This window comes from Acytostelium subglobosum (genome assembly GCF_000787575.1).
Source record: "Acytostelium subglobosum LB1 DNA, scaffold: scaffold14, whole genome shotgun sequence".
Classification (NCBI taxonomy): domain Eukaryota; phylum Evosea; class Eumycetozoa; order Acytosteliales; family Acytosteliaceae; genus Acytostelium; species Acytostelium subglobosum.
This window is the reverse complement of record NW_012236519.1, coordinates 179675-195994: the sequence shown is the minus strand read 5'-3', so window position 1 is coordinate 195994 and position 16320 is coordinate 179675. Positions and strand designations below refer to the sequence as shown.

General features: G+C 48.3%; 7 protein-coding genes across 7 annotated transcripts; 5 read left to right on the top strand and 2 right to left on the bottom strand.

Annotated features, from left to right (window-relative positions):
• On the top strand, positions 1 to 1044 carry SAMD00019534_070800 (hypothetical protein; the record flags this gene model as incomplete). Its single annotated transcript, XM_012897486.1, has 1 exon — positions 1 to 1044. A coding segment is annotated over one exon (1044 nt), but the record flags the coding sequence as incomplete, so codon positions are not given.
• Positions 1045 to 1721: 677 nt separating this feature from the next.
• Positions 1722 to 2398, top strand: SAMD00019534_070780 (hypothetical protein; the record flags this gene model as incomplete). Its single annotated transcript, XM_012897485.1, has 2 exons — positions 1722 to 1745; positions 1823 to 2398. The coding sequence occupies 2 exons, from the start codon at positions 1722 to 1724 to the stop codon at positions 2396 to 2398; spliced, it is 600 nt and encodes a 199-aa protein (XP_012752939.1).
• A 598-nt stretch (positions 2399 to 2996) lies between these two features.
• Positions 2997 to 4349, top strand: SAMD00019534_070770 (hypothetical protein; the record flags this gene model as incomplete). Its single annotated transcript, XM_012897484.1, has 2 exons — positions 2997 to 4114; positions 4223 to 4349. 2 exons carry the CDS (start codon positions 2997 to 2999, stop codon positions 4347 to 4349), a joined length of 1245 nt encoding a protein of 414 aa, XP_012752938.1.
• Positions 4350 to 5179: 830 nt separating this feature from the next.
• Positions 5180 to 6805, bottom strand: SAMD00019534_070760 (hypothetical protein; the record flags this gene model as incomplete). Its single annotated transcript, XM_012897483.1, has 1 exon — positions 5180 to 6805. A coding segment is annotated over one exon (1626 nt), but the record flags the coding sequence as incomplete, so codon positions are not given.
• Positions 6806 to 8179: 1374 nt separating this feature from the next.
• Positions 8180 to 9862, top strand: SAMD00019534_070750 (hypothetical protein; the record flags this gene model as incomplete). Its single annotated transcript, XM_012897482.1, has 3 exons — positions 8180 to 8673; positions 8795 to 9600; positions 9684 to 9862. The coding sequence occupies 3 exons, from the start codon at positions 8180 to 8182 to the stop codon at positions 9860 to 9862; spliced, it is 1479 nt and encodes a 492-aa protein (XP_012752936.1).
• A 137-nt stretch (positions 9863 to 9999) lies between these two features.
• Positions 10000 to 11426, bottom strand: SAMD00019534_070740 (hypothetical protein; the record flags this gene model as incomplete). Its single annotated transcript, XM_012897481.1, has 3 exons — positions 10000 to 10488; positions 10569 to 11028; positions 11098 to 11426. The coding sequence occupies 3 exons, from the start codon at positions 11424 to 11426 to the stop codon at positions 10000 to 10002; spliced, it is 1278 nt and encodes a 425-aa protein (XP_012752935.1).
• A 1284-nt stretch (positions 11427 to 12710) lies between these two features.
• Positions 12711 to 15566, top strand: SAMD00019534_070730 (hypothetical protein; the record flags this gene model as incomplete). The annotated part of the gene is made up of 2 exons (XM_012897480.1): positions 12711 to 15005; positions 15081 to 15566. 2 exons carry the CDS (start codon positions 12711 to 12713, stop codon positions 15564 to 15566), a joined length of 2781 nt encoding a protein of 926 aa, XP_012752934.1.
• Positions 15567 to 16320: the final 754 nt, after the last annotated feature.

Sequence of the window (16320 nt, the reverse complement as noted above, 5' to 3'; positions counted from 1 at the left end):
AATAAGAAGATGATACTTGGATTCTTGTGGACATTGTATCGTAAATACCGTATTGCTGTGATTAGTGAGGGAGACAAGAGCTCGGAAGAGGGTCTGTTGTTGTGGTGCAAGAACACAACGAATGGATATAATGGCGTCAATGTTACATCGTTCACAAAGACATTCCGTGATGGTCTGGCCTACTTGGCCCTGGCACACAAGTATGACCGAAGCAAGTTCAACTACGCAGACTTTGAGAAGTTGGACCCACTGGCCAGATTGAACGCCGCCTTTGAGTTTGCCGAGAAGGGCTTGGGTGTGCCCAAGTTGCTCGAGGCCGAGGCCGTCCTGCGTGGCACCACCGACGAGCGTTCGCTCGTACTCTACACCTCACTGTTCTTCCACGCCTACCGTGCCAAGGAGGACAAGGAGCGCCTCGAGCAGAACAAGTCCGACCTGGCCGGCAAGCTCGCTGGCCTGCAGAACTCGCTCGCCAACGAGAAGCTCAGCAGGGAGCAGCTGATCAAGCAGAAGAATGAACTGAAGGACATGTTGGCTTCACTCGAGGCAGAGGCTGCCAAGCGCGAGAAGTTCCTCCGTGAGCTCGAGGACAAGCTCGATGACCTGCTAAGGAACCTGGACTTTGAGCGCCAGTCCCGATTCGACCTGGAGGCCCGTCTGTCCAAGACCGAGAAGGAGAAGGCATTGTTGGAGCTCAAGCTGGCCGAGGCTCTGGCCGACAGGAAGAGGATGGAGGCAGAGTTGGAGGCCAATCGTAAAAGGGCTGCGGCTGAAGCACAGGCACTTGGACAGCTGCGCCAACAACTAGACCGTCATGTCCAGGACTTGCTCAAGTGGCAGAAGGTCTCCCTTGAGAGCTCGTCCACCACATCACTCGACTCACACATCATTGACGAGGTTGTCGGACTACCATTCGGCGACCAGGTCAAGCATTTGGCTACAAAGTTGGAGGATGAGAACAAGGCCATTCAAAAGTTATTAGTCACCAAGGAGGATGATCTCAGGGCCATGGCAAAGAAGAAGAAGGCATCACCCGCCACCAAGTAATCTAGTGACTCAGTGTCCCTACCCACCATTCAATCAATCAATATAAATCAATATCAACATCCAATAAACTGAGTGATTAGTCCACTCAATGTACAATTCCAAGTATTGAAGTAATATAGAATAGAAGTTGTGGTCTGATTATCTCAGGAGTGTCTCTTTAGCAAATGGGTCGCTTCCTGCTTCTAAGATGTCAGATGGTATCCACATCACCACATGGTTTCCACTTCACTCAATCACTTCTCGGTGGTCACATGTGCCCCGCAGCGTTCCTTTTACCAAGATGACTCTAACTCTAACTCTTACTTTAACTTAAGCACAACTCATTTTACATGTTTTATGTACACTATCAACTGATGTTGACACATCTTGTTGGAAGCTTCCTTTGTGATCGATTGAAATGATCGTGTGGGCGTTCTTCTCGAACATGGGGTGTGATTTACCACCAACTAATCGATCACCCCTTTGAGAGATTCTCTAAATGATTTCAAATTGGAAAACGAAGGACTTTTGGTCGTTCCATTTGGACAAGCCGGTCATTCTCTCCCGATGTCAACCTAATCAAGTTGTCTATTTAAGTACCCAGTCAGACCACCATCAACTTCAAATCATCTGAAAGCCAAAGATAATTACAATCAATCAATCATCCAATCAATCAATCAATCACATAAATAACAATGTCCAACCCAACTCTTTACTATGTATGCGCCAGATACCCTACCCTCGACCCTTACCCCCGACCCCAACCCTAACCTCAAACCCTCACTCATACTTTTAGTTCGACGCCCGTGCTAGAGCCGAGGTCTCCAGACTCTTGTTGGCCTACACCAAGACCACTTTCACTGATAGCCGCTCACCATTCCCATTGCCACAGGAGGTCAAGGACAAGACCACCTTCGGTCAGCTCCCATACTTTGAGGATGCCAACAACCAGCTCTCTCAATCCATTGCCATCGAGCAGTACATTGCCGAGCTCCACAACCTTGCTGGCTCCAACCCCATTGAGCGCTCGCAGATCCTCCAGTTCGCCCTGTTCCCAGGCGACCTCTACCAGCCATACTTCCTCGCCAAGGATGAGGCCTCCAACCTCAAGTTCAAGGTCGAGACCGCACCAAAGCTCTTGGCTCGTCTCGAGGCCATCCTTATCAAGGCTGGCGGCCAACACTTTGTCGGCGACAAGATCACCTGGGCTGACATTAGCATATTCAACCTGATTGATTTCTTCCATCTGCAGCACGACAACCTCGTTGAGGCTGTTCAAGGTTTCCCAACACTGTTGGCCTTCCATAAGAGGATCGCTGCCATTCCAGTGTTTGCTGAGTACCTCAACAACAGAGTCAAGACCAGACTCTAAGCCTTCTCCTCGTTCATTCACTCACCTCTCACATCCAATAAACACAACTATCTGTACACATCCATCCATCCATCCATCCTATTGATTGTGTTCCAGTTTTAATTTAAAGCTATCACTTGATCAATCAGAAGTCACGTGACACCAATCACGTGATACCAATCAACAGTTCGTCATTGGTGGACAAACAACCAAGCACACGATCCACCTGGACTATTTGGGTAAGTTTCCCGCCATATATCCCAATTGGACAAGTTGTACTATGGTGTATACAACTGCGCGCACGACAACGGATACCAGATGCTCATGTTTGGAGTCGCTTTACATTAGTTCATTTACCTGTCCCACTGCTTCTACAAGGTGCAACACAACTTTGCCTTCAGAGGGTAAACGTTAAACATGTCGCTCACACTCATTTTAACCCACAAGCAACACAAAGGAGATAATAATATCTGTATACATATAATTCGCCGAACTACACGTTGTTGACAATGGCGACCGCACTCGAGAGACTTGTGCTTCAAGCTCTGATCGAGCCATCACATCCGTGTCTGAGCCTCGCCGTGCTCAAAGAGGTCTTTGCTGTGCACAGAGAGCATTTATGACAACTGTTGCGTCACTGATGTCGAAAGAGCTAGGATACTCGCAGGAGTTCTACCAGCTGCTGGGCTCGCTGTCATTGGTGTGTTGGAAATGGTTCCGCTACATTACGAATCGCTTCTTCACGCATCTCTCGCTCGATCTCAATCACGGTTGGGAGCAGCCCCAGTGGCGGTGTGCGCTGCCCGAGACGCCGCTCTCTTTTATCATGGTCACCAACATCTTTCTCGACAACTGGCCACAATACTATGGGATGCCTCCCATAGTCTACGGCGGAAGCAAGTGCACACTACTCGCGCCACACAACATACTTCGACTCTCTGTCCATGTCACCGACCAAGAGAGCGATGCGGCCATCACAGTCGATATGGTCAGACTTTGCACCAATCTACAGACTGTCGATCTCTATGCCCAGCTGCACCAATCTGCCAAAGTGGACAATATTGCCAAAACACTCCAGTCAATCAATCCACTCTTGGCGATATCGCTCACTGTAGCACATGCAGACCTTTGCAACCCTCGTGCCGATGACACTGGCCTCTGGCATCCAGCCTTTACAAACTACCAATCTGTCCATTACTTGGCTCCTACATGCTTTGTTGAACTTCCTCTCTGCATTAGACCTTGGACACCCAACCGTTTCACCTTTGTCAATGAGTGCCAGTCCTGGATTGGCTACGACCACAATCTCATTGGCGATCGAGAGCACACTCGGCTTCTCATCGCGCATATCCTCCAGACTGCACCGTCCCTGGCCGAGGTTGACTTTGGAACGATCCCCATTGAGCTGGAGGAGCTCACTCAGACAGTGTCGATGGCCAATATTCGCTCTGTTACCTGTAGACTCGAATTGGCCAACAACCTCTTTGCAAAGGAGAGCTGGCACGATGGATACAATGCTTTGGAGGACGCGAACCCTGGAAAGACCAGCTTGACCCCAGACGACGCTTGCTCCCTGGACGCAAATGTGATCTTGTCCGAGCTGCGCCACTTTGACGTGCTGTGCAAAAGCCTATCAACTTCATCCATTGAGCGACTGACCTGCATCAATAACGGGCCCGAGTACAACCACTGTGGCTCCAAGATCGAGTCGGTTGCCCTTTTCTTCATGCAGTTCTGGTTKGCCAATGTGATTGGCRAGAGCAGGTTGTCCCATCTCCACCTCTGCGGCCTTCCTCTGGTCRGYGATCGATTCTTTGACAATATTAATGGCTCTGCACTACTCAGTCTGTTTCTGACACATGGCGCGATGCTCGACAACTACATCGATTCTCTCAACGATGCTATCAGTACGAACAAATCCATCTCCATAATCTCGCTCCAGTGCAACCATATCGGTCTTGACTTTGATTGAGCAAACACCATGGTGACCGAGACCATAACGGTGTCCACGTTCCAGCAGCAACTGGTTCCATCTACTTCCTCTGCCATCGTCCACCACCGCCCACGTCGCAGGCCAAGGTGGCCTCGCCCTCCATGATGGCGTTCATCCACAGGTCCAAAGACCTGGGCATCAAGCTGGCCCAGAAGATGGGCCAAAGGAGGGAATATCGAGGCCCAGGGGGCGCGCTGATCAAGTGGACCGTGTACCTGGTGTGCGGCCTCGCGAGTGTGAAGCACGGCGACGATATTTGTCACTGGGGCAATTGCCACGGCTGCATTCTGGCCAACGTGATCGAAGATATTCGCCAGACCAAAAGCAACAACAACAACAATATAAGCAACATAAACAATCGTAGTGTCTCACGTCGAATAGACCAAGTCCAGTTCTGGTGACGTAACAACTCAGTTGTCAATGTTTATTTGTGCCAGTGGATCCTCCTCCGCCAGTAACCTCTTTGATACAGTTGTTGAGCGAGTTTACATAACTCAAGTCGACTGTCAATGTCTTGGCACTTGACTCTCCAAGTTGTTGATGGCTCCTCTTGCGATTGGACCATAGACCATGGGCCATGGACCATGTTGCATTTGGAAGAGCTAAGATTGAGTGAAGTCTGGCATGGGTATTGGCCACATCCCATTTATTCGTTTGATTAATTAAGTTCCTGCATGGATTCTGGATGCTGGATTGTGATTGGAGTATGATCAAATAAGGTCGATATTCTGTGCAATTGTGTAGAGAGATGGAGAATGATTGATTATATAATATTGTGTTGTTGTTGGTTATGGCGGCGGCCACATCGTTTAAATGAAGTGCTTCTCGTATGAGAACAAGGAGTGAACGCTTCCCTCCACTTGGGCGGCTGTGCTTCTCACCTCATAGCGCACAACTCCATTGTAGACGTCTGAGCGCAGGTTGTCGACGGAGATGCAACCCAGATCCTGGAGACCGTGCTTGATACCCTGGATGAGGTATGGCACGTACTTCTTGACGGTTCCCTTGTCGACGACGCTGCCAGAGACACCCTGGGCGACCTTGATCTTCTCGGTCTCGGAGAAGTAACGCTGGTCACCTCCCTTGACCATGGCCTCGAGCGAGCCCATGCCTCTGTACTTCTTGAGACGCATACCATCCTTGTAGAAGTAGTCGCCTGGAGCCTCCTCTGTGCCGGCCAGGAGCGAGCCCATCATAACGGCGGACGCACCGAGCGACAAGGCCTTGATGATGTGACCGATCGAACGGATACCACCGTCGGCAATGATTGGGACGCCAAACTGCGAGGCGTAGAGACCGGTCTTGAAGACGGCGGTGGCCTGTGGACGACCGCAGGCCATGACCTCCTGGGTGGTACAGATACTGCCCACACCCATACCAACACGGAGCGAGTCGGCACCGGCGGCGATCAAAGCCTCGGACTGACGGCAGGTGACGACGTTGCCTCCGATGACCTCAACGCGTGGGTAGTTGATCTTGATCCAACGGATCATCTCTTGCTGGTAGGTGCTGTCTCCTTGCGAGGAGTCGATGACGACGACGTCGACACCTACGGCATCGAGGGCGGCCAGACGCTCCTTGTCGGTCTCACGGGTGCCGAGGGCGGCTCCGACCAACAGCTTCTTGTTCTCGTGGTCCTTGGTGGCCAGGGGGAAGTCACGGTTCTTGACCAGATCGTCTCTGCTGGCCAGGGCAACGAGCTCACCCTTGTCGTTGATCATTGGCAGCTTGCCCTTCTTGCACTTCTTCATGATGTTGTTGGCCTCTTCGAGGGTGGCGTTGGCGGGGGCGGTGACCAGGTCGGTGGTCATGATGTCGGCCAGCAGGGTGGAACGGTCCTTGATAAAGTCGGTGTCACGGCTGGTGACGATTCCGACCAGCTTGCTTCCGATGCGGCCCTCCTCGGTGATGGGCACGCCAGAGAAGCCGTACTTGGCCTTGATGTTGTCGACGTCGGACAGACGGTGCTTTGGCGACAGGACCATTGGGTCGGTGATGAAACCGTTCTTGAAGCGCTTGACCTTCTTGACCTCGGCGACCTGCTCCTCGATGGTGTTGTTGTAATGGATGATTCCGAGACCTCCGAGCAGGGCCATGTTGATGGCCATCAGATGCTCGGTGACGGTGTCCATTGGCGACGAGACCAAGGGCACGTTCAAGGAGATGTTCTTTGTGAGGCGGGACTTCAAGTTGACCTGGTCGGCGGAGAAGTAGATGTGGCCTGGCAACATGATCAGATCGTCATAGGTGTATCCGTGCTGCTTGTTGAACAGAGTGAACACATCAAGACCATCCTCAAACATGTATGGCTCGTAGGCCTTACCACCTGGCATCACAGTCTTCTTGGTCAGAGCGTTGTTGTTGTTGGACATCTTTGTAGGTTTGGCGGTGGCAATGGGTAGAGAGAGAAAGAGAAAGGGAGAACGAGAATGAGAATGAGAACAAGAAGTGAGAGAAGATAAGAATGAGAGATTTGGAATGTTAGTGTCCGACCGACTACCCAATCGCACTCCCGACCCTTCGTCTACCAATCCCCGACATTCACGACAACACGCCAACCAAGTTCACATGCATGACTTACCTTAGCAAAGCAAAGTAAATGGATATAAGTATTGTATAATATGTATATATATATAATATAATATAGATAGTATATGTATATTTATTTGTTTGTTGTGAAGGCTCTTAGTTGAGCGAATGATAATCAACTCAACTGTGTTCTATTTATTGCCACCGATTGAAACCAGAACACCTCCTATTCACACATCGTCAAACGAACGAAAGGCACGAAGTTAGTCAACTTTGTTGTGTGTTTGAGTGTGAGCAAGAACGGAATTGGAATGCATCGTAGTTTCATTCCCGAATTAATTTTTAAAATCGATTAGGTTTGTCAAACATTGTGTCTATCTTTCCCATTGCATGCCTCGGTGTTCAATGACATGTGAGTGATTGACGTCCTGCCGTTGCAACTTCATTGAATGTTGTTGTATTACTACTAACAAGTTATATGTTAAATATATATATATATATATATATATATGTTTGTTTGTGTGTGTTCAAGTTTTGATCGACAATAACTTCAAGTTGATAATATGTTTGATTGGTTCAACGCCATAAACCAAATACCAATGCCATTTGTTTATCTGTTCTGTTCTTTCATGTGTTGAATGAATTGAATTGAATGAATGATGATTGTTTGTTGGTGGATGTTTTCAATATGGAAGAAGACATGTGTACTTGGATTCGAAGACGACAATGTATGATCGATCATCAACAACAATTCAAGGAATCTTAATCACATACATAGGTTGCACCACTCTGAATGTCGCGCCCTCTGTGCCTCCCTCACATTCTGTACAACATTCTCCCTGGTTGGTTTTCGATGTGTGAGAGTGTGGAAGCTGTGAATTTTTTAAATGTTAACGCCTTTGTTTTTTTCAATCTATTTCATGTCTTTGGTTCAAACAACGTCTTCTATCTATCTATTTATCTACATTTCATAAACATAAACATACAAATAATAACTACAAATATATATATATATTGTATTTGTATTTTTAGTAGTATTAATACATAACATCTGTATATTATATATATAAACAACCTCACTCACACACTCAATCACACATTCAATCAATCAATCAAATTTATATTTCACATTAGTCATCAACAGACTTGACAGACAGCTAGATATACAACAACAGGATACATTATATTGATCTCGAGATCAATTAAACAACAAACAAATATAGAGAAGAATGGTCAATATATATATGATTATTGTCTCAGTCGTGGTAGTAGCACTGGTTATGTTGGCCAGTCTCTACTTGATCGTCTACTTCCAGCATCCAGACGATAAGAATGTGGCATACTTCCCGAAGGTAGTGGTAATACTCGGGTTTGCATTGGCAGCGGTCAGTGTGCTGATGCTACCGCTCGACGTGGCCAATCTGACGACGAACGGTGGCTTCCCCATGGAGACGATGTGGATCGTGGTCTACATCGTCATTGCGGTGTTTGCTATCGTCATCGTGCCATTCGCCATGTTCTTCTACGAGTCAGAGGAGGCCGACGGCAGCGGCAACCAGTTCACTGGCGCCATCAAGGGCACGTTCGCCATCCTCTTCCTCTTTGTGGCCATCGTCGTCATCCTTTGGTTCCTCATTGGTATTGCCGACATCCCAACCATCGTCGTCACAAACTCGCTCACCACCACCACGCCAGCCTACTTCACCAGCGAGTCGGCTAGGAAGTGGTCGCAAGAGTTCCCAGAGGGTGAGCCATTCGAGGCGGCCTACTGGTCGTTTGTGTACATCACCGAGAACAACGGCCTAAAGACCGCAGCAGAGGGCGGCCCCCGACACAACAGAGAACATGCCACCCTATGCCAAGGCCTGGGGTGCCGCCGCACAAAACACAACCAGCCCTCTGTCGTGGACCAACATGAGGAAGGAGTATCGTTCGCTCACCGAGTTCCTCTCGTTCCGTGTGTCGATCCCCCTGTTCATCATCACGATTGTCTCATTCTTTGGCTGGTTCCTCTTTGTGATCTTTGGAGGCATCGGCATTGCCGCACTGCCAATGGACATGATTGGCGACTTTAAGAACCGTCCGCAGCGCATTCCCTACGACAAGTACTTGGAGCGCAAGACCAAGATCGGTGACCGTGCCACCGAGCTCGTCGCCATCGGCAAGGAGATCCAGTCCAAGCTTTCTGGTGGCATCATGGGCAGGAAGGACCGTCGCAACTACAACCGTTTCAGAGCGGCCGTCTTCTTGTTGGAGGAGGACTACGAGATCCTCAAGATCTCCTACCAGCGCCAGGGAGGCAAGGTCATCTTCTACTACGCCCAGTTCTTCCTGGGCTTCATCGCCGCCGCCCTCTCACTCACATGGCTCATGCAGAACATCCTCTTCATGTGGACGCAGCCCGAGCCCTTCTTCCCATTCCTCAACCTGCTGCTCATCTCGCTGGACAATGCCTGGGGCTTCCTCGGCACCATCACCTATGGTATCTACTCGTTCTACCTGCTGTTCTGTGTGCTCAAGGGCAACTTCAAGTTTGGCCTTCGTCTCTTCTTCCTCTTCCCCATTCATCCAATGAAGGTTGGAGGTACAATGATGAATGCATTCCTATTCAACGTCGGCCTGATCCTCATCTGCTGTGTCAGTATTACACAGTTTGCAACAATGGGATTCTCTGGCTACGCCAACGCCACTGCCATCAACAGTATGTATATCCACATCTCTTATCCATCGTCGTCGGCGAGTATACTAATCCTCTCTCCATCTATCTACTCAATCAATCAATAGCAATGTTCAACACTGCAGTGCGTAACATTAGAGTGTTGAAGTGGTTCTGGGTCATCTATATCATTGCCTTCTTCTGCATGGCCGTGTTGACTGCCATCTTCCTGTTGGTCAAGCCAAAGGATAAGCCCAAGAAGATTAAGTTGAGTAAACCATGTCCACCTGACCATGGTCTAAGATAACAATATATATATATTCACTCTATCCATCCAATCCCATCCCATCCCATCCTCATTCAACCGATAAAGTAGTAATAAACAAGGTTACAAAGTAGCCTTTCCAACTTTGTCGCGACAAACTCCATCATGCATTGTATTACTTAAGACTGCTGAATGGCAGGAGTGGCAGCATCCAGGGGCTTCTGGAACTTTCCTCTGATCCATACACGATACATTGATATCATCCTCTTGCGATTGCGCAGCTCTCTGGTGTCGTACTTGGAGACCAATGTGTTGAAGCCAGCCTTGGTGAAGAGACTGGACAAGACGTCGGTGGTGAAGAAGTAGGTCCTGGTGCCATCGGAGCGCAGATAGAAGTTCTGATCGATCTTCCTGCCCTTCTTGGACAGGAAACGTAGCTGTGTCATGTCGTACAGGCCATAGTCTCGCACGTATATTATGCCGCCAGGCTTGAGTGCGCGATACAGTGTCGACAGCACTTGATCCATCCTCTCGAACGATATGGCCGACAGCACGAATATCATCAATATAATATCGACAGAGTTCTCCTTGATATCCACTGGCAATGGTTCATTGGCAATGTCGCAGACGAACGCAGTGACTCTGTCCTCATTGTAAAGTGGATGTGCCTTGTTGTTGTTTGATTGATTGAGGTGACAGGTTAGTTGGTGGATGCTGCGAGGGCTAGGCTTTGTCGGACAGGACATACCTTAACGAGGTTGATAGCATGTGGAGAGAAGTCGAAAGCGTAGAAGTACTTCTCAGGGTTGAGCTTGAGCAATGGGAACACTGAGTTGCCAGCGCCACAACCAACCTCCATAACAACCTTTGTTGCAGTCTCCTTGTTCAATTCATTGATATGCTCCCACCATCTTGTATTCATCTCCATGACATCACCATTATGTTGTTGTTGCAAAGTATCTGATTCAGTGGTTGTAGTTGTCGTGGTCGTGGTTGTGGTTGTGGTCATGGTCAATGTGGTGTCTACGCTGTTGCCGCCAGTTGTCGTGTTTCCATTTCCATCGACTGCCAGCTTATTGTTGATAAAGTTAAAGAAGTGTGTAGTTTGATCTCTGTTGATATTAAGTGGATTGAGCTCTGGATACTCAATGTGAAGATAAGTTCGATCCTTGAAGAACTTGTCCTGATTCCTTCGATAGAACTTATCCCTTTATGTATGAGTTAGTGAACCTGCATCGACCAATCAATCAATCCATCAATGATTCATTCATTCTTACCAATAGTCCATTGCGTTCTCCTCGTATTGTTGACGATCTTGCTCGGATAGTGTGTCGGTCTCTGCTTTGATGAGTGATTCGGCAATCTGTTCTCTGATGTGATCCCAGTCAACATCTTCCCATGATGTCTCCTTTTGTATTACATGCTCCTCTACCTCCTCCTTCTCCTTGACCTCACAGAACTTATAGTTCACATCAGTCCACTTCCTATTTGCATCTGTTGTGGCAGGTGTTGTTGAAGTAGATGCTGTGGATGTTGCTGTGGAGGTGGTTGAAGTGTTATCATTGACACTCTCTGTCGTCGACGTAGTGTTACTACTTGTATCCATTATATATATTGATACAATTTGTGAATGAATGGTTTAACGACGAGTCGTCTGAGAAGTCGTTTTGACGAAAATGTCCAGAAGGTCCATCCGAAGTGTGGCACTGAGGTGTTTATTGGTCTGGCAAGCCAACAGTGAATGGTCACTGTATTGTGAATCAGTTGATGTTGATTGATTGCTCACTCATTCATGTTTATCTCTATTTCTTTCATTGATCAGCTTTATAACTATAAATCCCTATTGATAATAATGATTGCATGGCGATATTGTGAGTGAATGGCTGTCCTCTTGCTCACTATTCCAGTGTCATTCAACAATAAGACAACTTACAACACCAATAATATGTACAAATATTATAAGAGATATCAGCTCCTCAACAGTCATCACATTGAGTGGTGTCCACATCTTTGTTTGTTGGTTGTTTGAATGTAAGATTGAATGAAGTATTGTTTGATTGTCTGTATGTTGGGGCCAACAGAATGATAATGATTATGAGGGAACACTCACTTTATCAAATCAACAACTAAATTCGAATTGGCTTGTCCCCTGGTTGTTTGATTGGTCCAAACCAATCAAACAAATAAGTTTTCCAAACAAGTTGATGAAGTTCATCAGTTTACTGATATTATTACATTCAATCAATCAATCAATGTTCAAACCAACGACCAATCGACGGTTGAATCTTGAATTGCAAACGTGGCGGTAGCATTCTGGCGCCAAAGGGGGTATGTTTGTTTGAAACTATGATGAAGAGTGAGAGATTGAGTGAGTCAAGCACCCCAAACGACCAAGTCAAGTTGGACTCTGCCTCTTCTCTCACTCACCACCTCGTACTAATAAATTTTTAAAAACAAACAAGTCCAAAAATTGTATGTGGGCGAGTGTGTTGGTTGTTTTCAACTGACTGACTTGAACAATGCCCTCAGCATTTGTTTAACTTGGTGCAATCATTCATCCTCACTCATACATATATATAACATACTATTATTATTATTATTATTTTTCATTAGTTGTTGGTTATTCATTATTATTACATATATTATATTATTATTACTTCAAACTATTTGAACTTTCGACTTGAACAAACAAAGTCATTGTCGTTCTCGGAAAATTGAAAATGGTAAGTTGAGCTGAGCGCAACTTCAACAGCAACATTGTTATTGTTGTGTGTCTCGTTACGTCATCAATCAAGGAGTTGAGTTGGAACCATGAACTAACATGAACAACAAATATACAATGAATGAATAGAGCAAACCAATGGTATTGGGTGAGAATGATCATACTGATATGATGACCACTGGTGATAGTGATGAGGATCTGCCACCAGTGAAGAAGCAGAGGAATACGACGGCACAGTCAACACCTTTGAAGAAGGTTGAGGATAATAGACAACCAATTGTTGGTGTATTTACAGATGAGGCCGGTGCCAATAACTCATCGACATCAACAACACCAACTATATCAACACCCTCTTCTAAAGAGAATGGCAATGTCAATGTCAATGGCAACGTCAATGGCAATAGCAGACCAAATGGATTCGCAACGGCCAAGACATCCACCACTTCAACTACAACAACGACTACCTCCACAAGTAGCACACGCACATCCACCGCCACCAATGGCAGTGCCAAGAAGACCCCAAACAAGAAGGCCAAGAAGGACGATTCAAGCAGCGACGACTCAAGTGACAGCAGCAGCGATGACTCTGACAGCAGCTATTCATCAAGCGACGACTCGAGTGACGACAGCAGCAGCGAGGAGGATAACAAGAGGAAGAAGACTCCAGTAAAGAAGGCACCGGCTGCCGCACCCAAGAAGGCTGCTGCCACCGCCACTCCAAAGAAGGAGGTGCCCACACCTGCCAAGAAGAAGCCTGCACCTGCCAAGAAGGTCACCAAGAAGAAGGATGAGTCCTCAGACTCAAGCAGCGACGACAGCGACTCGGACAGTGACTCGGACAGCGACTCTGACAGCAGCAGCGGGGAGGAGGTCGCCAAGAAGAAGAAGGACGCTACCCCAGTCAAGAAGGAGGCTTCAGTCAAGAAGGAGACCGTCTCCACAAAGAAGGCCCCAACCAAGAAGGTCCCTACCCCAAAGAAGACACCAACAAAGAAGAAGGCTGCGGTCAAGAAGGAGCCCGCCAAGAAGAGGAAGCGTGGCGAAGGAGAGGAGGACGATGGCGAGGAGGAGGAGAACGATGAGGAGAAGGAGGACGAGTCGGAGCAGTCCGAGGAGGAGGTATACAAGTGGTGGCTCGAGAAGCCACATCCCAACGGAGTAAAGTGGAAGACGCTCACTCACAACGGTCCCGTGTTCCCGCCCGCCTACGTACCACACGGCATCAAGCTGTACTACAAGGGCAAGGCGCTCGACCTAACGCCCGAGCAAGAGGAGGTGGCCACCTTCTACGCGACCTACCTCGAGACCGACCACGTCAAGAAGGAGATATTCCGAAAGAACTTCTTCACAGAGTTCAAGCGACTGCTGTCGAGCGCGCAGAAGAAGCTGGTCACCGACTTTGACAATCTGGACTTCTCTCACATCCACAAGTTCTTGGCCGACAGGAAGGAGACCAGGCTGAACAGAACGGCCGAGGAGAAGCAGGTCGAGAAGGACGAGAAAGAGAGGGTCAAGAAGATACACGGATACGCGCTGATGGACGGCCACAAGCAAAAGATTGGCAACTACTTGGTCGAGCCGCCCGGACTGTTCCTGGGCCGTGGCGCGCATCCCAAGACCGGCATGCTCAAGACCCGCATCTACCCGTCGGACGTCACAATCAACATTGGCAAGAATGAGACGGTGCCACCCTCGCCCATCCCCGGCCACAACTGGAAGCAGATTGTTCACAACAACAAGGTCACGTGGCTGGCCTTCTGGCGTGAGAACGTCAACGACGGCTTCAAGTACGTGTGGCTGTCCGCCAGCTCCAAGCTCAAGGGCCAGGCCGACATGAAGAAGTTCGAGACGGCACGCAAGCTCAAGGGCTGCATCGATGGTATCCGCAAGAACTACAGGAAGAAGCTCTCGTCGTCCGACCCCGAGGAGTGTCAGCTGGCCGTCGCTCTCTACCTCATCGACAAGCTGGCGCTGCGTGTCGGCAATGAGAAGGGCGAGGACGAGGCCGACACTGTCGGCTGTTGCTCGCTTCGTGTCGAGCACATCCAATTCCCCGAGGACGAGGAGAACACAATCACACTGGACTTCTTGGGCAAGGACTCGATGCGATACTTCAACACCGTGCAGATTGATCCCGCCGTCTACAAGCGACTCAAGTCGTTCCTCAAGAACGGCAAGAAGAACAAGAAGCCAGACCAGAACCTGTTCGACGAGATCTCTGTGGGCAAGCTCAACTCCCATCTCAAGACACAGATGAAGGGTCTGAGCGCCAAGGTGTTCCGTACCTACAACGCCTCCATTACACTGCAGGAGGAGCTGGCCAAGATGCCCGACGACCTTGAGACCGTCGAGGAGAAGATGCTCTTCTTCACTCGTTGTAATACTGCCGTAGCCATCCTCTGTAACCATCAACGTGCTGCACCCAAGAGTCATGCCACAGTCATTGGCAAGATTGATGACAAGGTATGTTTCATTCATTCATTCATACATTCGACTCACTCACTCACTCAATCAATCAATCACAATCAATCAAACCAGATACAAGAGTTGAAGGACTTGAAGTCATTGTGCAAGAATGACCTCCACAAGTTAAGCAAGAAGCAGGGCAAGGCACTGACAAAGGAGAGAGCGGCAGAGATACAGGAGCGCGAGAAGCAGAGATTGAAGGACATGAAGCAGAAGGCTATTGACACCAACAAGGACGAGGACAAGAAGGAGAGTGAGATCAAGGAGGAGGTGGAGACCAAGTTTGAGCGATCCAGGAAGCGTCCAGACAATGTGGACAAGCTGTTGGACAAGATAGAGAAGTTGAAACAGACCATCAAGAAGAATGACATCCTCAAGACTGGCAAGAATGAGACGTCCACCGTTGCGCTGGGCACATCCAAGATCAACTACCTTGATCCACGTATCAGTGCCGCCTGGTGCAAGAAGGCTGGTGTGCCCATCGAGAAGGTCTTCTCCAAGTCGCTCCGAGAGAAGTTCCCTTGGGCTGAGGATGTGGATCAGGACTACGAGTTCTAAGGTGGCGGTGGGTCGTTTGACATCATGCCCCTTTGCACCTGTACCCATGCTTGTACCCCTGTCGCGCTACACATCCTGTGCTGGTTGGACAACCAATCCAATAAACACCTGAATGACAACAACACCATCAATGGGTAATGACATGCTGACTTGTCATTGTCGTATTGCGCGCATTTATCATTGTTGTTGAGTGTGTGGATGGGATGGCTGATCGGTTCCAGCTCCGTCGGATACCAATAAGGTGGGGCAGCAAAGTAGCCCAATACGCTGTCGACGACATCTTATGTAATACGCAAACAATAACCTAAACAATCAATCAACCAATAACACTGTTTCCGAATCCATATTTTTAATGATGTGATAGAAGTGATGGCCCAGATACTGAACAATCGGTCAATGATGGTATTTGCAGCACTTATCGATCAGTTCATACGCATTTTAAAATCTGGTCGACCATCAAACACCCTGTGGAACTGATGGTGACAACGCGCAGAACACCTTAAAGGGATGAGGTGATTAGGACTGGCTGGCCACATACTCACACGTTTTGACTAATCGCAAGTTTCTCAGACCATCAGCATTGCTTGTGATGGGAGTGGGACCACCCCCTACTGTTGACACGACATCATATCTTAATTTTGAATCCAACTGAATGATTTTCAAACCCATGCAGTGTGTCGCGTTAACACATGTTGGGCTGAGACCTCCTGTTTTGCGACAAGTCCAACTCCGTTTTTCATTTTAAAATAATACT